This window comes from Salvia splendens, chromosome 5, assembly GCF_004379255.2.
Source record: "Salvia splendens isolate huo1 chromosome 5, SspV2, whole genome shotgun sequence".
NCBI classification, from domain to species: Eukaryota; Viridiplantae; Streptophyta; class Magnoliopsida; order Lamiales; family Lamiaceae; genus Salvia; species Salvia splendens.
This window is the reverse complement of record NC_056036.1, coordinates 11,701,802-11,722,610: the sequence shown is the minus strand read 5'-3', so window position 1 is coordinate 11,722,610 and position 20,809 is coordinate 11,701,802. Positions and strand designations below refer to the sequence as shown.

General features: G+C 38.9%; 4 protein-coding genes across 7 annotated transcripts; 2 read left to right on the top strand and 2 right to left on the bottom strand.

The window, feature by feature from the left end:
* Positions 1-817: 817 nt before the first annotated feature.
* On the bottom strand, positions 818-5,809 carry LOC121804910 (heterogeneous nuclear ribonucleoprotein 1-like). 3 transcript variants are annotated; one of them, XR_006051226.1, is made up of 6 exons: positions 5,507-5,809; positions 5,274-5,355; positions 4,712-4,979; positions 3,195-4,386; positions 1,726-1,790; positions 818-1,518 (listed from the first exon to the last, which is right to left on the bottom strand). XR_006051226.1 is itself a non-coding variant. In XM_042204617.1 (5 exons), exons 3-5 carry the CDS (start codon positions 4,931-4,933, stop codon positions 1,505-1,507), a joined length of 1,428 nt encoding a protein of 475 aa, XP_042060551.1. In that variant the 5' UTR covers positions 4,934-4,983; positions 5,274-5,355; positions 5,507-5,809; the 3' UTR covers positions 818-1,504. The 3 variants fall into 3 exon arrangements, 2 of the variants coding, with proteins under 2 accessions (XP_042060551.1, XP_042060550.1); XM_042204617.1 differs by lacking the exon at positions 1,726-1,790 and having other exon boundaries at positions 4,712-4,983; XM_042204616.1 differs by lacking the exon at positions 1,726-1,790.
* A 3,020-nt stretch (positions 5,810-8,829) lies between these two features.
* Positions 8,830-11,387, bottom strand: LOC121805594 (scarecrow-like protein 21). The gene is made up of 3 exons (XM_042205511.1): positions 11,214-11,387; positions 9,318-11,109; positions 8,830-9,201 (listed from the first exon to the last, which is right to left on the bottom strand). The coding sequence occupies exon 2, from the start codon at positions 10,931-10,933 to the stop codon at positions 9,350-9,352; it is 1,584 nt and encodes a 527-aa protein (XP_042061445.1). The 5' UTR covers positions 10,934-11,109; positions 11,214-11,387; the 3' UTR covers positions 8,830-9,201; positions 9,318-9,349.
* Positions 11,388-13,022: 1,635 nt separating this feature from the next.
* Positions 13,023-13,600, top strand: LOC121803802. Its single transcript, XM_042203404.1, has 2 exons — positions 13,023-13,299; positions 13,419-13,600. Exons 1-2 carry the CDS (start codon positions 13,023-13,025, stop codon positions 13,598-13,600), a joined length of 459 nt encoding a protein of 152 aa, XP_042059338.1.
* A 3,125-nt stretch (positions 13,601-16,725) lies between these two features.
* Positions 16,726-19,432, top strand: LOC121805123 (mitochondrial import inner membrane translocase subunit TIM22-3-like). Of its 2 annotated transcripts, none has more exons than XM_042204914.1 (5): positions 16,726-16,977; positions 18,289-18,353; positions 18,464-18,536; positions 18,600-18,653; positions 18,959-19,432. In XM_042204914.1, exons 1-5 carry the CDS (start codon positions 16,821-16,823, stop codon positions 19,195-19,197), a joined length of 588 nt encoding a protein of 195 aa, XP_042060848.1. In that variant the 5' UTR covers positions 16,726-16,820; the 3' UTR covers positions 19,198-19,432. The 2 variants fall into 2 exon arrangements, with proteins under 2 accessions (XP_042060848.1, XP_042060849.1); XM_042204915.1 differs by lacking the exon at positions 16,726-16,977 and adding an exon at positions 17,007-17,663.
* Positions 19,433-20,809: the final 1,377 nt, after the last annotated feature.

Here is a 20,809-nt window from a genome sequence, read left to right as displayed (position 1 = left end):
AGAGTATTAGTTAGCATAGATAATTTAGCATTAGGCATGCTCACAATTCTTTAATCTTAAAATACATTAGGAACTAAAAATATTAGCTAATCCATATGAATTCATCTTCCTTTTCCGTCTCACATTCCATATATTAGGCTCAAAAATAGGAGAATAAATATCGAACATTTGATTCGCATCAGAGAATAATTAAGAGAGAGAATAGTCAATAGTGTAGTTAAGACTCTTCTTTACATTATTATCTTTTTTACTTTCCTCTCTCCACTTTAACTATTTTATTTGTCCCAATGTAGTTCAATCATTTTTTGTTGCACTCGTTTTTGCAAAAATGATATAATAAATAATTAAAACGGAGAGGGTAATATAACAACTAGAATATTCTAGAAAAGAATTTCTTTATAATTCTCTCTTATTTTACTCTATCACCATTTCAATTATTTATTAGTATCGTTTTTGCAAAACGAGTGCAAAAAGAAACGACCCAACTTCCTTGGGGCGTGTATCATTTTTCTAAAACGAGTTAAAAAAAAGAAATGTGACAAACTTTATAGGACGGAAGTACTTTCTACCTCCGCAAATTCAATTCCACTATCTATTTCGGGACGGGACGGAGCGAGTACTTTCTAGCTTCACAAATTCAATTCCACTATCTATTTCATGACTTTTTTTTCAACAAGAAAAGGAAAAGTAAAGTAAACCCCATTCTTCATTTAAAAGAAATAAATATTAATCCAAGTGCCGCCATTCCTAAATTGCTGTGAAAACTAACTAGCACCAAGCATTAACAAAAACAAGTTCATCAAACCAACTCTCGGAATAAGTAAAATAATGTATAGGTTAACATAAAAGCATTAAGAATACAACATAAGAATTATGAAAAGTAGTGGGAAGTAATACACTAGTTAAACTATTTGATACACAATAAAGTGTGATACAGTAACAGAATCACCTCCACTGAAATGAAATAGTCATACCATTCAATATTTTTTATTGAAGGGAGACCTAAGAGGGTATCCCTGTTATATTTCACGCTAATAAATCAAGCAGAAAAAACTCACATACAGTCTCTCAGTCTGGGCGAGATACAAATCCCAGACGGAGAAGGACAAAAAACTCCGCCAATCTTCAGAGCCGACAAACAGGAAGAAAAATGAATACAAAAATAACTCTCTACCTTTTCAATGGCGTAGCAGTAGAAACCATTTTGTGTTGAAGAGACACACAACAAATAAAACTAGAGGAATGTTCCACAAGTGTATTCTGCAGTCTGATTCACATCTCAACCATCTGATCTTACGAACCTAAGTTATGCTAAAAAACGAACCTCAAACCTTCAGAAATATCCCTTCAGACAGATGCTATGAGCATACACATTCTTTGCTCCAAGACCCTGTTAGCTCCGTATAGTAACATATTTGTCTCTACCAAGCAATGTGAAACCAAATAAACAGTTCACGTGTTCTCTAAGTTTCCTCTCCTATCATCATTTCAGTTTACTCAGTTCCTATGCAGATATTCCTGAAAAGAATCATCAGAGACAAGTTCAGTGATCATATTCAAAGTAATAGGCATTCCATGTAAGAAATATATAAGGTGATGAGTGATGACAGTTTCAAACCATATTTCATGAAATCTTGGATAAAAACAATAGTTCAAACGACCTACACCCCCAAGTTTTAGGAACATATTGCATGAATTTTGACAAGAATAGAGTTTTGTACTAGCCTCTACTTAGAGAAACCACAGCTTAAATCTTGCACAATAATCCTATCCAAACCCCTCCTATAAGCCTGCAAATAACAGAATTATAAGATTAGAAATCTGCTCTTACAACTTCATTCAGGCCGGGCTTGTTAATATTTTGTATGAATACTAAGAAAAGACACTCTAGGTGCATGGTGGACCTTAAGACACATGAAATAACTCATTTATTAGTGTTGCTGCATCTAAAAGTATTCTTTGCCTTATATATCTAAGATAACCAAAACACAAGCATAAATTTTCCATTAGCTGATACTCTTGGGAGGTTGCATTCACTAAATTGATTATGTCAACAATAATTAGTGCAGAAGCAAGTCATTATTTAGATAGATTACTAATGAAAACTTTGCAAAAAATAATTGTCAATAGCGAACAATAGAGTATACACCAAACATGATACGGGAGAGAGAGAGAGAGATGACAGTTTCTTACATTTAGGTAAGTGCCATTATGTAGATCTACATTATTATTTACTAATATGAAAGATTACAGTATTTCAGCTCTAAAGGTACAAAAGTGACATACATTACTGAGTCTTGAGTGAAGGCAAAAGGGATCCTAAGTCGAGGAATCACGGTTAAGTAGGTACAATTCACGTTTGGGAATCCATTAATTTATTCTCCCCATTAATACAGCATGAGCCAAGATAGTTATATATCAACACTTAACAAGAATCTTCTCTAATCACTCTGAACAAGTTCTTCAGACATCAGGATCAGAGGTTTTACAGATGATAAACCAAAAGTAAAAGCCTAATATCCTTCAGCTAAAGAGGCATAACAAAAAAACTAAGATGATGTATGTAGCCAAAATGAATGTAAAAAAGCATCATATCAAAGTGCATCACGTTTATATCAATAAATGTGTCAGTTCCCTTGATTGATAACACCTATAATAGTGACTATTGTACTCAGTAATTATACCATATAATCTAACAACTATTGCTACTGGGTAGTTCGGAAAGCATTTTAATCAGGTCATGTCAGAAGGCCTATGGTGACCTCGAGTAGAAAAATAAAAGTTAGATAATCCACTGAAGCTCATCACATCATTTATTCAGGTGATGGACTAACTTTTACTGGTAAGAACAACCTAGTTCAGTGTCTTACAGCTAAAAATTTGGTAATGCACCACATAATGCATAAACTTTTTCTGCACATAAATTAGGAAGGTTGCTTTTTTTTAGCTTGAAATTTTATTTTCCCCGAATTATGTTAAGCATGAGAAATGACATTAGCTAAACAACAACTTCTTAGCAAGAGTATTATTCTTTGGGACTATGTGACTAATATCTGGAGGATGCATGAAGGGTATATTCCTTACAATCAAATATGTCAGCTTTCCTACAGAAAACCCTAAAACATAGCTATCTGATTTTGCTTCTAAAATAAATTTATTTACTTCTTTGAATGCGATGATGAAACATGTAATACCTCTATTGGATTGTCTATTTGGAATGTCATAGGCCACTCCATAATCCTCAGAATCTTTGTCAGCCACATCTTCAGAATTTCCAAGAGCATAACCAAATGACCCAGAATGATCAAGCTCAGAAGATGTAGTTTGCCAAGTAGGATCACCATAAACAGAGCTACCACGGTAAAAGTCTCCATAGGATCCCTCATAGCCACCACTCGAGACAGAAAATGAAGAAGTGGCTACACCAGTTCCTGTGTTCCTTCCAAACCCTCCTGCTCCAAGAGCATAGCTATTTTCTCCGCCTCTATAACCAACATTACCCCCGCTGAACCCAGAAGAACTTCCCCCAAGTGAGGCAGCATTAGGAGAAGTACCCCAATTTGTTCCATTGTTTCTAAAGACTCCAAAACCACCACCACTTCCAGAACCAAAGTATGAACCAGAGTTGGCATTATTTGCGGCAGCATTAAGGCCACCATTTCCCCAAACATTTCTGGGTGATGAGTTGAGGAAAGAGTCACCACGGCTGCTACTTGCATTGTAACCAATAGGAGTACTATACCTGCTCTGGCTACTTCCAAAGTATGGGTTCAGGACACGGCCAAAACCTACATTGCCGCCAAAGTTAGAGCCCCCACCAAACCCAGCATTCAAACCTTGTTCCATGTTCACTCCCACACCATAAGATGGAGAACCGAAATGAGAAAATCCAGCACGGCCACTAGCCAGAGGACTGTATCTTCCATCCATCCGGACACTATAGCCTCCAAGTGAGCCATATCCTTGTGGGTAGCTATTGAGGAAGTTATTCCCTCTACTAAAACCGTAGTTGTAACCAACTAGTGGGCTCCTGTTGGGCCCAGGAGACAATTCTTTAGGAACTGCTCGCTTGACCTCAACCATCTTTCCATTGAGTTCATGAAAGGTTTTGTGCAACACCCTATCCACTGCATCCTCAGAATCATATGTTATGAAACCAAAACCTCTTGGCCTCTGAGTGTTGTGGTCATACATGACCACAACATCTGTTATGGTCCCAAACTGATCGAAGTAGGTTTTAAAGTCACTCTCAGTGACAGTAGATGCTAATCCTCCTACAAAAATCTTTTTAGTGTGTCCAGGCACTGGTGACCCCTGAATGCTGCTGCTGCTACTTCTATTTATCAAGTGCTGGTCATCCCTTGGAACTGCTTTCTTTGCTTCCACCTGAGTTACAATTACAGAAGGCAATGAATAGACCAAGCAAGAAGACAATGTAGACCAAGTAAAGTAGTGGATTTCCTAGTTAATATGCGGTGTTAAATTTAAAAGTATATTTTGTGGAAGAAGACCCAAGGAAGTCCAGAGAGCATGGCATTTTCTGGTCATCCACTTCTAGCAACTGAAAAGCTTAACAATACAGTTATAATCAGCTGTTTTGACTCAGTTTGCATCACCACAGTTCCTTGTACATAAGAAATAGAATTGACAGTGTGAAATGGAATGTTTTGAATGCATTTTGAACTTTAGAGTATTTATTCATTGAACTTACAGTTCGACCATCAATCATGTGTTTCTCCGCAACCACCCTTTCAGCAACTGCAGGGTCGGCAAAGACTACAAAGCCAAATCCACGAGCACGTCCCGTGGTTCGATCCTTCATGATCACAGCCTCCACCACATTTCCATATGCTCCAAAATACTCTTTAAGACGATCCTCATTAGTGTCCCAAGAAATCCCACCAATAAATAGTTTGCCTTGGTCAGTCTCCATCTTTGCTGCAGATTAACTCACGCTGCTCCTTCACAACCTAGCAAAACTGACTTTCCACAGCATATCAATTTCAAAATCATAAACCAATAAAAAACATCGAGCAAATCTACTAGTATATGCGATCACAAGTTAGTATGAGTAGAATTTCAAACGAATTCTCCGATCCTACCAAATGCACGAATCAACTAAAACATGAGACCGCTAAAGACAAACTGAACAGAACAGATTACAGATTAGAGCCGCATAATCAAGCAAGCACACACACAAAAATCGAAACTTAAATCTTGTAGATCCCAGTGCAAACAAAAACCCAACAATGAAGACACGAAATCATCAATACCTTATTCGAGCAGGAAGCAGTAGCAGTGAGTGATCAAATGCTAAGTGCGAAATGCTGGATTCGATCCAAAATCATCGGATCCCTGATTCATATATTCAGATTCATCACGAAAAGCCTCGAAAATCCATAATTCATGTAGATCGGAGCAGTCCGGCAATCAGAGAAGTAAAAAGAAGCAAAAACACAGAAAAAGATTCAGCAATGTTTATTTATATTTGTCAATAGAGACTCACCAAGTTGAAGGAGGGAAATAGATGGGAAAATTGATGATAACAAGATCTATTGAGAGGAATATACAGAAATGAAAACAGAAGGTATGTTCATCCTCTCCTCTCCAAAGGTTCCTTCTCTTGCTTTATTTCCTTGGTTATTCCACTCCTTTTTAAACAAATTCAAAAGAAATGGAATTCCATTTAACTTACATGGAAGGGGAGATATTCCTTTTATTTATTTATAAAATAATTTTTAGGTAAAGATGAATGAGGATTGTTTAGGCCATCTCTGGTTGAAGAATATCTCAAGGTAGATGACAGCAGACCAGCTCTACCATATCTTTTTTATTTTAAATCTTAATACATACCTCTATTTGCCGTATCTTTTTTTAAATATCTTAATACATACCTCAATTAACATTTTCATTTTAAAAATATTTCTATGATTATCTTATATTCAAACAAGATATTACTAATTTACAGTAATAACTAATAATTTTTTATTACTAATAATTTTCAATTCTGTGTATTAAAATTATGATAAATTTCGGAAAAATGGATTAATTTCGCTGACCTTTTGAAATGAGGGATTAATTTCGATGACGTTCGAAATATGGGTCCGAGGCATGCGCATTTTTCGGAATAAGGGATTTTCGATTTTTTATGCATTTTCTTTTCTTTTTAACGATTATTTCGTTCCTAACAGTTATTAATTGACCAAATTACCCTCCATAAATTTTTAACACAATTTATAAAAAAAATCAGCTTTTCTCCAAACCTTCTTCCGCCCTCCTCCGCTCTCATCCCCAACGTCTTCGTTTTCATCAAAATCAAGCTCATATCTGTGCTCAAATTGTGGCTCGTGATCGTGCTGTTGTTCCCGATATTACTACTACTTGATTGAATGTGATTTTGGGGCTCTATATTTTGATGATCGTGACTTTCCTGATTATGATTACTTCTCAATTCTTTAGAGAAACCCTTGAAATAATTTGACACAATTCCCTTGAAATTCTTTATTAAAGCCCATTTCTTTGATTTGGACTTGTACCTTTGCCGCTGCTGATCTTACTGATTCTCCGAGAGGCTGGGAGGAATCTGCACTCAATTTAGCTGGAGATCGGGCTGGAATTTCTGAGGATCGGGACAGATTTAACGGTGGCGGTTGAGTTTCTGGAGACTGGCTGGAGCGAGATTGAGGAGAAGAAATTGGAGCTCTCAAAGGCAGAAGCTGTCTATTTGAGCTCTCAAAAGTTTGTATATCTATGTATTTTTGGTCCCTCATAGAGACGCTGCCATGGAGGAGAGAACATGGTTATGTCTTTGTATTGATATTTTTAACGTACAAAATTGATATTAGTTATTACTATAAATTAGTTAGTAACGGTATTTTCCATTCATAAGATTCTGCAGTATATGAAAAAATTGGCCTGATATTTTTTATATATATAGAATCAATAATAATTTGTATTTATTCTAACGATGACTAAAATTTGAAAAAGCATAGACAGTAATGCTTAATCAGTAAGACTTTTATGAAATTCAAACTTAAGCAAGATCTTTGAAATATCCAATTCACCACTATACTAGACCATTTCTCTTCAAATTATTTTTAAAAAATTGGAAATTGCAAATGGTGATCCTTTACTATTGCAAATCATCACCTTCTCTATTCAAATTAGTAGTACTAGTATTTTTTTTTTATTTTGTAAAATGCAAATGTTTCTCTTTTACTATTGCAAAGCATCACCTAATTTTTGCTTACACGCTATTGGATACACGGAAAGGTGAAGTAATTAGGAATTTCCAATACCCTCAAATTCATACAACCTTTTAATTGATAAATAAATCTGTTGAAGTATTTTGTCTATAAAGGTTTATGTTAGTACGTATTAATGGTTCTTTTTTCTCTCACTATTGTTTTCCGCAATAAGTTGCATAACACTAGGTTTTTTCTTCTCTACTTACAAGCACACTACGTAAAAAAAATTTTATCATTATATAAAAGAAGTGTTTTAAGAAAATAATACTAGTATGATTGAAATAAAAAATTATGCTATAAGTTATGGAAATCAAAATATAAAGAAAGTCGAATAGAAATTAAAAGAATAATATAAATATAAATTATATATAAAATTAAGTAAAAGATATCAAATTGGTAAATGTCAACGTATCCCATTACATTTTGCTGCTTCTGTTGACTTGGTCAACTTGCTCATGCACTCACATGTAAGCAAGTACCCGGTGCTCATAGTTTTGCAACATTATGCTGAAGTGTTGAGTATTAGCGCTCACATCTAAGAGCACAGCGATGCAAATGCCCTTAGATAATTCACTATGCATATCTCATTGTGGCGTTACATCGGCACCATATAATTATATAGTAATCCGTTCCTGTACTTGTAACTAGTTCTCATTTTTTCACTATTACATGTCTCACTTTTAACTATTGAGCGACTCATCCACCATAAAATTTGATAGCAAGAATAAGCCATGGAGATGGGGATAATCACGCTTCAAGGTTCTTTTGCATCATTTTCAAACTTTTCTTTCTTTCTTTCTTTTTCACTTTTTTATTTGTGACAATACTCACTCTTCTATGACACCAATTTCTATCTGTCCTCTACAACTAGTTGCATCATTTCACACACACACACATGGCTTGTCCTCTATTGCACATACATACATATACAGCCTATTTCTTTCTCTATGGTGTAGTGATTTTTGTGGGTGCGTTTGCTCTTGGTAAACATGGATTTCTCATTAATCGAAACTGAGCTCACAATACAGCTATTATATTTGTGCACCACCCCCAAATTTCACATATCCTTGATTTACATTCACAAAAATGTTACCGCAATTCAATAATTGGAGGATCGTGACTTTAACATATTTCTTTCCAACAATTTTGTCCGAAAATTTAGTTTATTACTGCAAATCAATCACCAAATTTATCATATAAAAATCACAACTTTTTCAAAATTACCATACCCCTAATTTTAAGCTCAATCCTCAAAAACCTATATAGTTAAGCGTAGAAAGTAGAAACACCAAACACTAAACATAAAACACGCAGGTAGATACGATTAGCTCCAACTTTGGAGAGAGATTATAAAAGACAGTTTTTATGCTTCCAAGATTTTGAGATGTCGGAATTAAAGAAACTGAACATCCAACTATGGGGATGAATATCCAAATGAAACATGACTTGGGGAAAAGACTATGCAGATTTTTCCCTAATAAAACTTTACAAAAATGGCATAGAATTTAGAAGATAGACTTTCTTTAAGAAATTATGAAAATAGATAAACACAGAATTTCTTCAGCATCAAGGAAAATCTAAATTCAGCTGAATAATTGATACGGGCTTTGTGAAATATTATACGAAGAAAAATAGCACCTCACTCAGTTTTGTTAATACAGGGAGCTAGCTTAATCCATGATGCTTGCTCTATTAATTCAATTTTTTGTAGACTAAACCCTATTTTATTCACTAGTTTTACTGCACTATTCTCATATCACAACAACATTTCAACATGGATTCTATTCTCAAAAGCCTAAACTAATACAACTATGGGTAGTAAAATTTTCTTTATTGGCATTCACTGAGACATCAAACCGCAATCACCTCCAAACTCGAGGAGCATCCTGGTTGAAGACGACGTCAATCCCATTTCTGTGCGGCTATTGTGCTCTCCATAGCTTCACAGCAACCACTGGGAAAATCAATATCAACATCATTAAAACATATGGAATGCTCTAGACATATGAAAAACCCTTTTTGTCTATTAAAATCAAATTTAAGAAGAAAATATGAGGGTATAGATATTACTTTATATATCAAAATCTTGGCATAATCAAAGACTATATCCAAGCGCTAGAGGCAACTAAATCTCGATTCATCCAGCCAAGGTAGAGACATCCAACTCCCTCTTCAAGAGTATACTTTCTGCTGTAGTTCTCCAACAGATTCTTGATTGTAGCGTTTACAAATGAGCTCAATGGAAACGGGTTGAATCCGGCCATTGAAAGCCGCAGCCTCCACTTTCCAAGAGGCTCGTGACGCTCCACTCTTTCCAGCCCTTCACAAGCTATGATGTTCACAATATCCCGAGCTAGACAATGTTGCTCAACATTGATCCGCTCCTTATGGTCCCTGGATAAGGCCTCATCTATCGACTCGAATATGGCCAGATAGTAGTCGAGTGTCTCAGTGAAACGGAGAAGGAAAGGAGCTGTGTTGGTGTTCGATTCATGCTCAACGAGAGTAACAACCTTGGGGGACAAATTCTTTACCATCCTCAATATCCTATCACGATGATTTTGGACGCCAACACTCTCATCCGGTATGTGGTGCAGCACCATCGCAAAATTCACAGCCAGCGCCTCCCCTGGACGAACCCCAAGGTGCTCACTCTCGATGTCACAACTAGAAATTGCCAAACCACAAAACTCAAATGGGACTCCACATGATTGTGCAAGTCCTGATAGCCTCTGCCCCACAATCTGAAGACCGACCCCTCTTGCATTAGCTGAAAATGAATCATCTATTCCGGTGATGCGGACTTGTGGGGGGCCCCCTGGTCGTGTGGCTAGAGCTTGAATAAGAGTGAACCATTGTGTACCCTGAGTTATCTGAAAATCAACGATATGTATCCGGTTTTCATTCTTCATGGCTTCAGCAATGGCCCCATTTGCTGAAAGATAACCAAACTTAAAATACGGGCAGGCTTCATAAAGTAAGTGCATATACGACAGAAGCTCAGGACTCGAAGGCTCCTTACACCGTAAGGCCTTGTAAATGGAGCTCCCCGAGTTGGCCAATCTGGCAACCAACCCCTCTAACATGTAAGCTCCCAGCCTCTGCAATGGCTCCCCGCTGACCGAAACCATCAACTGCAATTCATACATCAAGAAGTCTCTAGTCACCAGATCATTATCTCCCACAGCTTTTGCACAAGCAACAAGCATCTCCTTCAAGTCCCTCCTACCCACAATCTCCATGGCCGCATGTGATAACACGAACTCAGATGAAAGTTGATTATTATGTGCATCAATGAGAGAATCAGGTGCGAGGCTACGCTGCATAGCAGCTTCTGCTTCTCCTAACTTGTCATTTTTCAGCTCGTCCAAGCAGTCAAGTCCATAAGGGCTGCTCAATGACAAAGGGCAGTTGTTGAAAACATCATTATTTGTGGTATCGGATAGACAATCGGGCTGAGTACCACAGCTTTCATTAGATGAAGAAGCACAGGGTGGGTGGCTGCCACTGGCACTGGCTGAAGATGGTTCAAAGGCACAATTTTGCTCATATGTTTGAACAGAGAATTGTGACAGATGATTGCACACATCAGGATTATTGCAGTTACCAAACTCATAAGATGGATCTAACAAATATGAATCCAGCTCCTCTAGGGCACCAAACTCCTCATAATTCTGAGATGTCATTTTGATTAAAAAAAACAGAACAAATTGATAATTCAATCTTAGATTACACTATTCAGCTCTTTCCTTCTCAAACTCTTTCCATTCTGAACTGTAAAAAAATGAAGCTTTTTTCTCAATCTTCAACAATTTCACCCAATTCTATTCTAGCAAAACAAAGAAGCAGGAGGCACCATGTACTGCTCCAAAAAAACATCAAAAAAAGACAAAGATTAACCTAAGAAGTTCAGAGACAATCCAGCAAACCTAAAAAACATTGATTTGTGTAGATGGTTGGGCGTACCTTTTTTCAATGGGAAACTGTGTGTTTTTGTTTTGTTGTTGCCTGAATTAGCGGCTGAATTTGATTAGTGTGTGAAAAGTGGTGGGTGATGTAGGTAGCTGTGATTCTTGAAATGTGGAATTGTCATCGCCATCCTCATCAATATTCCCATTCTCGGTTACTGTTAAATGCAGCTTCATTGTCGTACCAACGCGTGATATTTTGAATGGTGGGCCCAACCGTTGTCGCACCTATACCAATCAATATATACAGTTTTTCGGTGCTTATCAAATGGTAAACTTGGTTTTTTCATTAAGCCATCCACATAGGACATAGCCTAGCCACAAACTCCTCCTGCCACATCATCAACACTAAAAATCCTCCTGCCACATCATAAATTGCCCAGCCATAGCCTAGCCACATCATAAATAGCCCAGCCACATCAATAGCCACATCACTCAAAATTATATAAAACAAATAATTAACAATCACACAAAATACGCAATTTAATTTACGATACATATACGAGAAAATTCAATAATATTATTAAAATTTAAAAAGTATATTAATTAAAAAAAATTACATAATTAACAAAAAAAACTACTGTCGTGCAGTCCTCAGCTACGTGATCACGATCAATCACCGCTTGGCGGTGTACCACTGGTCGAGGTCGAGGTACCGCCGGCTGCAAGGCCCTCTGCATCCATTGATCAATCTCACGGTTCGTATAGGCCTCTAGCGCTTCGTTCATTATACGCTCCTCCTCAGCATCCCCACCACTCCCACCACTACCATCGGCGTTACTCATTTCTAGGTGTTGATCTTGTACAGAAATTAAGATAGAGAGAGTACTCGTTAATACAAGTGGTGCGAATGAAAATGACGGGCAAGTCGCGTATATATAGTGTTTCGGAAACAAAAAAAATTAAAAATTCATCCGGACGCTGCAATAGCGCCTAGCGGATCGCCTAGCGCCACGGAACCGCCAAGCGCTAGGCGGTTTTTTTTCGCGAAAATCGCTGGGCGGCTGCAATAGACCGCCTAGCGCACCACCTAGCACCGGCGCTCGGCTAGGCGGTGCGCTAGGCGCTATTGTGGATGCTCTTATAAAAACAAAATAATTTATATAATGCCAAACACACACGGATACCACTTTTTGATTTTTATTACAATAAAATCAAACTCACAAGGAGACCGCGCTTACTTTTGTTATCACAATAAAATGATTAAAATCTTAAATCACTGTCATGTTTAGAATGTCTCAATAGCATAGGGACTTGTTAGGGCTTTTTTCTTTCTTTTTTCATTGAAGAAAATTATAATTCGAATTTTATTAGAGAATACTGGCTATGGCACCTAGAGATTAATTATAATTGTTAAAGAAAAAATGCGGAGAACAAATGTAAGTACAACAAAGAATATTGTAAATCGGAAAACCAAGAACATGAAATCCACTTGGTTCAATTATGAGCCTTTGCAAGTAAAATTTCGAGATTTGGCATAAGAGCATCCATAGTGGATGCCTGATCGCATGCCTGATCTCCCGAGATCGGGCTCGGGCGTCCTCGGGCATCCACTGCAAACGCCCGAGCCCGAGTCGCGCGACCGAAAGATCGGTCGTCCCGATCTCGAGCCTGGTCGATCGGGCATCCATTGTAGCGTCGATCCCGATGACGCGTTTTCCCCTTTTTATTTTTATTTTTATTTTCTATCTATAAATATACCTTATTTTCACTCATTTTTCACACATCTCTTAACCCTCACACAACATCTCTTCATTCCAATTTCTCTCTTTCACTCACTTTTTCTCTTTCACCTCACTTTTCCAGTATGGCCGGAGAAGATATAAGTCGGGCTATGGAACGCACAATGTTTGCTTTTGGGAACCAGTTTCTCGCAGGTATTCGTGCAATACAAGGCAAAGAGCTAACCGAAGAGCAGGCCGAAGAGCAGGTCCCGAGGCCCATCCGCCACCGGACATCCGTTCGTCGAGAGCATGGCCTAGCTCATCAACATCTGTTCGAGGACTACTTCGCCGATGAGGACCGACTGTTTTTCGCCGACGGTTTAGGATGTGGCGAGAACTATTTCTTCAGATTGTTCACCCGTTGGAGGCGCGCGACGAGTACTTCCAACATCGGCAAGATGCGGCCCACAGAAGCGGTCTATCCTCGCTCACGAAGTGCACGTTTGCGCTTCGTCAGTTGGCATACGGCACCACGACAGACATGTTCGACGAGTATCTTCACGTCGGGGATACAACTGGCCGGGAGTGTCTGGTAAAATTTTGTGAGGGCGTGATTGACGCCTTCAGCGCCGCATATTTGCTCAAGCCGAATGCCGAAGATTGTCAGTTCCTGATGAGGATGCAGGGTGCACGGCTTTCCTGGAATGTTAGGGAGCATTGACTGTATGCACTAGGAGTGGAAGAATTGTCCGGCAGCGTGGAGAGACCAATTCACCAGTGGGTATAAGGGTACCCACCCGACGATGATCCTTGAAGCCATCGTTGACCACCGTTTTTGGATTTGGCATGCTCACTTTGGCGTGGCGGGGTCAAACAACGACATCAACGTGTTGAACACGTCGAGTCTCTTCACCGAGCAATGCAATGTCAACAGTCCGGTTATCAAGTTCACTGCCAACGAACGACAACATCATATGGGGTACTACTTAGCCGATGGCATATACCCTAGATGGCCAGTTTTCTTGAAGACGATCTCCTGCCCAAGGGATGCGAGGAGAGGCCTTTTTGCACAGCGACAAGAGTCTACACGAAAGGACGTGGAGCGAGGATTCGGTGTGCTTCAAGCACGTTGGGCAATAGTGAAAGACCCGGCTTGGTCCTGGTACATGCATCATATCGCCAATGTCATGTACGGGTGCATCATCTTATACAACATGATTATTCACGATGAAGGCAACAACTGGCGATTGGACCGGCGATGAAGCTGAATCGATCGCAGGTCATGCAACCCCGCCGATCGTTCAAGGTTTACCCTATGGAGTCAGTGAGAGATTACAAGCTCAGGAGACCATGCGCAACCAACAAGCTCATCTTCAACTCATGAACGACATGGTTGAAGAAGTTTGAACATGTAGTGGTCGTTGAAATTGTAAATTTTTTAAAGTTTTTTTGTTGTAATTTTTTTTTAAATTAAGTAATGTATGTTTTTTGCTAGTTCTTTAATTTAGAGTCTAATTTTACTATTTAATAATGTGTAAACATAAAAAAAATATTAAAATTAAAATAAAAAATAAATAATAGATAGGACATCTATTAGGGCTCCACCATTACAGAAAGATAGGGCATACTGATATGTCAACCACTAAGAGGACTGTCGCTAGGGCATCCATAGTTGATGCTCTAATTCTTCCAATTTGACGATGTACTACTACTACATTTCTTTGTTGTAAAGTCAAAAAGAATATAGAAACAGAACTAGTAAGAGCATCTCTAATGGCGGCGTCGGTACCGGCACGCCGGTTTTTCGCGGACGCCGGTGCTGACGCCGAACCATTGCAGCCGGCGTCGGTGAAATCGGCGTCAAAATCGGCGTGCCCACGCCGATTCTTGGGCTGACGCCAATTCTCACGCCGATCCTCACGGCGCCATTGTTGGCCCCGGATCGGCGTCAGACCGGCGTCAAATTTTTTATTTTTTTATTTTTTATTTTTCGAAACACTATATATACGCGCTTTGGACATCATTTTCATTCGCACCACTTGTTTTAACGAGTACTATCTCTATCTTAATTAATTTCTGTACAAGACCAACAACGAGAAATGAGTAATGCCGGTGGTAGTGGTGGTGGCCGTGGTGGGGATGCTGATGAGTATGAGCGTATGATGAACGAAGAGCTAAATACCTATACAAGCCGTGAGGTTGATCGATGGCTGCAGAGTTATATGCAGCCGGCGGTACCTCGCCCACGACCAGTTGTCCACCGTCGAGAAGTGGTTGATCGTGATCATGTAGCTGCACATCAGCGCCTGTTCACAGATTACTTCGCAGAGGAGCCGTGTTTTAACGCCAACCATTTCAGGCGTCATTTTAGGATGAGGCGGGACTTGTTTATGCGTATTGTTAACGCTTTGGAGCATCGATATCTGTATTTCCGCTTCAGGCACGATGCGGCTGGCAGACCCGGCCACACCCCTATTCAAAAGTGCATTGCGGCAATCAGGCAGTTGGCCTACGGGACTTCGGCAGACATGTGGGACGAATACCTCCACATCGGTGAGACGACTGCCATTGAATGTATGAAGTATTTCTGTCAGGGCGTGATTGAAGTATTCGGTGATCAGTATCTCCGAAAGCCTACCCTCGAAGATTGCCGGGATCTGCTGCGGATGCACGGGGATCAGCATAGGTTCCCGGGAATGTTAGACAGCATAGATTGTATGCATTGAGAGTGAAAGAACTGTCCCGCTGCCTGGAAGGGGTTCTACACGACCGGCTACAAGGGAAAGAATCCCACGATGATCCTCGAGGCCGTAGTTGATTACCGGCTGTGGATTTGGCATGCGTATTTTGGGATAACCGGTTCGAACAACGACCTAAACGTCCTCAACTCGTCACCCCTTTTCAACGAGCAGTGCCAGGGCGTCGGTCCAGCCATCAGTTTTGTCGTCAACGGCAACCAGCATGATATGAGCTACTACTTGGCGGATGGGATATACCCTAGGTGGCCCGTCTTTGTGAAGACGATCCGGTGCACATCGGATGCGAAGAAGGCCTACTTTGCGACGCGGCAGGAGTCGGCGCGAAAGGACGTGGAGCGCGCATTTGGTGTGCTTCAGGCTCGATGGGCTACAGTTAAGGGACCAACGCGTTTGTGGAATGTCGACTGCATTGCTGATATAATGTACGCCTGTATTATCATGCACAACATGATTGTCGAAGATGAAGGTGTACAACTGACTAATTGGGCCAACGACGATAATGAAGCAGGTCCAAGCCACGGTGTCGCCACCGCCAACTTACGAGGTGGGGTACCTCACGATGAAGAAGCCCTCCTCCAAGCACATGCCGACATGCGTCAAACGGATGCTCATATTCGACTCAAAAGGATTTAATTGAAGAGTTGTGGGCGCGGATGATTGCAAGACGTTAGTTTTTATTTAAAATTATGTAATTTTTTATTGTACTTTTTAATTTTTGTACTTTTTAAAAAATTAATGTACTTTTTTTTAAATTATTGTACTTTTTAAATTTTAATAGTATTATTCAATTTTCCTGTATTTGTCTCGTAAATTAAATTCTGTATGTTGCTACGATTGTAAATTAAATTATATAATTGTTATTAGTGATGTTGATAGGCTATAAGAGAGCTATTGCATGTTCAGTTGCTTGTCCAGTTGCATGTCCAGATAATGTGACAGGAGGATTTTAGTGCTGATGATGTGGCAGTGACAAGGCTATGGGAGGGCTATTGCATGTCGGAGATGCTTTATGAATAGTCCACATATCAGTTTTTTTTTTCTTTCGTAGGTAAATTGAAAATGTTTTTAAGATTGATTACTCGGGCATGGTAAAAATAAATTAAGTTGGAAATATGAAGCCAACAAACCTGAAAAAATTGGATTAGCCAAATAGGTAGGGTTTTAGTGATTTTCTGGTGAGAGATGTCGACGCCCACCGAGCCTATCAATTCCGATGCCGACCCCAATTCTACCCTCACTCCCGATTCTATTCCCCAACCCAGTCCTCCCGTTGTTTGCCTCCTCAGATTCGCCGGCGACTCCGCCGGCGGTGCTTTCATGGGTTCCATTTTTGGCTATGGTGCTCCCTCTTATCTGCTGTTTTCTGCGTTTTTTTCCCTTTAGTTTCTCTTCATTGCCGACCTGTATGTTTGTTTTGTTTTAGAATTGTTGTTTCGTTTATTGTTTTAGCAATTAATTCGATATCTGTAGTCGCTATTGGCTATGGATTCATGGTTGCTCATAATTCCCTTCGCGATATACATGCTGTTTTTGGTCTGTTAGGTACATACGTATAATTTTGTGGATTTATAATTTAAGACAATTTTGTGAAAGCAGTGTGGTGACGGCTTCGTGTTGGGTTCATTTTGGAATCTTATGGATTTGGTTGTTACCACTATAGCAGTTGGAATTCTCAGTTTGGCAAACAGCCGTGTTAGTATATCATCCTTTAATTTTGTTTTAATCTAGTTTCTTAGATGATTTATAGCATATAGTGATTTAGAATTGTAGATAAGAATCAACTAAGTACTATTGTTAATGTGTACGAAATGATTAGGGAGACTGTGTCTGTCACTTTTGAAAACAAACATCTCAACTCCACCGACTTAGGAATTATCTAGATGGCTTGAATTGCAATACATTAATCAAAGAGGTTTCCAGATTTTGCATCTGCTTGATATTTGATCAAGCAACAAACTATTCCGGAATGCTCCAGCAAGTTTAACACAGTGAGATTTGCCGCCATTGGTTTCCTATGAATGACAGGTTAGCAGTAGTTTTATAAAAAGTATGCCCGAGGCACGGGACTCCACTTAATCAATATTTTAGTTATTCTCTTCTCAAGAAACTTAATTATTCCTTCTTCAGTTCTACCCTTCTCAATTGATTCTTCCTTACTTTTCGATTTCAAATTCTTCGTGAATATTCAATATTGTAGGAAAAAGAAGAACACACATCTGTTAGTGCACCACATTTCACGGGGTACACCCCTTGTACCACTCTCTGGATTTTTACCTAATCGCCTGGTGTGCCCCGCGCTCCTAACAAGTAACAACACTGGTTAGTGCTAGTGCTGTCAGTGAGTGAAGTAAGAGAGGTGGCTGTTAGTGAGAAGTGCAAAAGCACCCTAGTCTAGCTAGTGTGTCTAGGAGCGTGATGTGGGCATATGAGAAAGAAATAAGTAAATGTGTATAGTATAAGATGTTGTATTCTTGATTCTTTGGTGTTTTGTACACCTAATTCAAATTTAAAAGGATCATGTCTTGTTTCTATGGTGCTCTATGGCAACAACTTTAAGTGTTCGTTTGGTGTCTCCGAGAATTTATATTGTTTTGATTTGTAGCTTTGGAAGAGATGAACAAAAAGTTTCATTGAATTATTTGGTTCTCAGGTTCGGGGTTGATTAAGAAGAAGGGTTTAAAAGGATCTCTTGCAGATGCTGGGTCTTCTGCCAAGGTATGGAATAAATAAGTCGAAGACCCTGTCATTTGGTCTCTCTTGTATGGATTATAGTTTTGATATAATCCATTTTTCTGAAATTATTTATTAACACCTCATCCTTTCAGACATTTGCAATTTTATCCGGAGTACACAGTTTGGTCGTCTGCTTTTTGAAGAGATTGCGTGGAAAAGATGACAGTAAGCTCCTAAATTGGTATTGTGTGACACTTTGACTTCGTTATCTCACTTTTTCTTCTACAGTTATAAATGCAGGAGTAGCTGGATGCTGCACTGGTCTTGCTCTAAGCTATCCGGGTAATTTATCACATCTTCCTTATCTTTGGGTGGAGTTTTAAGTTGTGCAGCTTCATATGATGCCTGCCTTGTATGGTAGTACAAACTTTTTTATGCAATGGCTGAACTTTCCACAGACCATTTCTAATGCATTAGAAACTCGAATATGTTTTCCTATGAAATCTGCATTTGAGAACTCACAACTATCTTCCCCTTAATTGGTCAACTCTATATAGATTGTTTTGCAAGTTGTTACATTGACTGTTAGAACCAAGCAGCATATTTTTACAATTGATCATTGATTGATGTTTCTGTTGGATCTTCAGGTGCACCACAGGCTCTCCTTCAAAACTGTCTCACTTTTGGGGCCTTCTCCTTTGTAATTGAAGGTCTCAACCAAAGACAATCAGCAATGGCCATGCCGTTGTCGACTAGCGCAAGGAAGCGACAAGACTATGGGACACTTCCTCCTCTGGCTATTCCCCTGGCCAAGGAACTCAAGGAGTCCTTTTCATCATTTTGCCAGGCTATAGGAAAAGAAGTCGCTGCCCCGCGCCCATGGTAACGCCTTGTAGGGAGTTTTCAAGCAGAAATGTCAATTGCATTCCCATAGTGACCGAGGCTTCAAACTTCACCTTGTCATCTCTAAAGAGCTCAACTAAATGAAGGTTTCGGTTGGTGGTAGATAAAAGCTTTGTTTACTTGCTCAGTAAGACTGCATCACCTACGTTTAAATGCTTGAATATGTACAACAATTTATTTTTACTAGCTAATGAAAATTGTCGCCACGTCTCTGCCAACAGTTTCTTTAATATTGCCCGCGCTTGGTAAAAAACTTTCACACGGTTACACGATTTATCATTTTTTTGAGTTGGAGTGGGTATTTGCTTAAGTGCCCATTCGGTTCCCAAGACAACTCATATCTTCTCCTATAATCTTTCATTTGGTTTACTATTTCAGCCAAATCTCGGCCTGCAACTTTAGATCTCAGCCCTTCTTGGCCCATCTGAGTAGCCGCCTCCTCTTCCTAATCTCATGACTAACCATCAGACCTTACCCCCTCCGACTAATTTGTCGCATCTCACCCCCTTCTCATCCCTCCACTCTAGTCTACAACCGCCGGCTGTGTGGGTTGAGGGAAGCGTTGTGAAGGTGTGGCGACAGCAGCAAAACAGATTATAGATTTCTGAATTATCATCTTTTCCCCACCTATTGACACTTCTTTCTTTAGAGGAGATGGGAAACACACTCAATATCATTTGATTCAATATTTGACCCAACCCATTGTTGTTTGATGTGTTTTGGTAGAGAATGGATAGAGAAAATATGGTGAAAAAACACTAAATATACTCTACCTACGTGATGAAATTATAATTAGATATACTACCTTGGTACTCGAATTGAGATTTGTCCCATTACTTAATAAATAAGATAAGTTATTTAATTTTATGTGAATAAGTTGGCATTATTAATAGGTATTTGGTATGTTAAATTAAGAAAATAAATATTTTAACTCTATATTAGGTTTTGTTTTCAGTTTTGATTGTAATCGTTCGAATGTACCCCTTGTAAATTTCAGGCAATGTGGGAGGGTGAAAAGTTTGAGGCCCATAAAGTAATTTGAGATAACTATCATGATTGGATTTTCAATATAAATGAACTAAACCATCTATTTAGATGGTATATTAACACATCAAAACATGAAATATAAGGCGGGCCAAAAAATACTACCTAAGTGATAATTTATCATTTTAACTCAAACACTAAACAACAAGTAGAACTATAAGAAACGTCATTATTCTAGCGAAACATAAGTACATAACCATCAAATATACCTTTAAATAGGAAAACAATCCATTTCATAGTCAGCAAATGTTGTATAGCATTTTGTGTACTAACATTACTTTTATAATTTTATTAGAACTACATAAATGGTACCCGATCTTTCAGTTTCGCACATAAATGATACCAGCTCTTTATTCTATATCGCTTTTGGTACCTATAAATCATATTTTTGGTACCTGATGCAATTTTCACCCTAAAATACCCTCTAAACAAATTCATTTTTTTCCCTTTGTGTCATAAATGATATTTTAGACATTGACAAAATTAGTACCAAAAGTGATATTATAATATATTCTCTCATTCTCCTCACTCTTTATACTATTATTATTAAT

Bases quoted from the DNA above. Each gene is read 5' to 3' on its own strand.
- LOC121804910 (XM_042204617.1), bottom strand. From the start codon at position 4,933: ATGGAGACTGACCAAGGCAAACTATTTATTGGTGGGATTTCTTGGGAC. The intron at 4,387-4,711 runs GTAAGTTCAATG...ATTGTAACTCAG, and splicing joins ACATGATTGATGGTCGAACT to GTGGAAGCAAAGAAAGCAGT.
- LOC121805594 (XM_042205511.1), bottom strand. From the start codon at position 10,933: ATGACATCTCAGAATTATGAGGAGTTTGGTGCCCTAGAGGAGCTGGAT.
- LOC121803802 (XM_042203404.1), top strand. From the start codon at position 13,023: ATGGCCGGAGAAGATATAAGTCGGGCTATGGAACGCACAATGTTTGCT. The intron at 13,300-13,418 runs GTTGGAGGCGCG...GCACCACGACAG, and splicing joins TTTCTTCAGATTGTTCACCC to ACATGTTCGACGAGTATCTT.
- LOC121805123 (XM_042204914.1), top strand. From the start codon at position 16,821: ATGTCGACGCCCACCGAGCCTATCAATTCCGATGCCGACCCCAATTCT. The intron at 16,978-18,288 runs GTGCTCCCTCTT...TTTGGTTCTCAG, and splicing joins GGGTTCCATTTTTGGCTATG to GTTCGGGGTTGATTAAGAAG. The intron at 18,537-18,599 runs GTAAGCTCCTAA...TTTCTTCTACAG, and splicing joins ATTGCGTGGAAAAGATGACA to TTATAAATGCAGGAGTAGCT.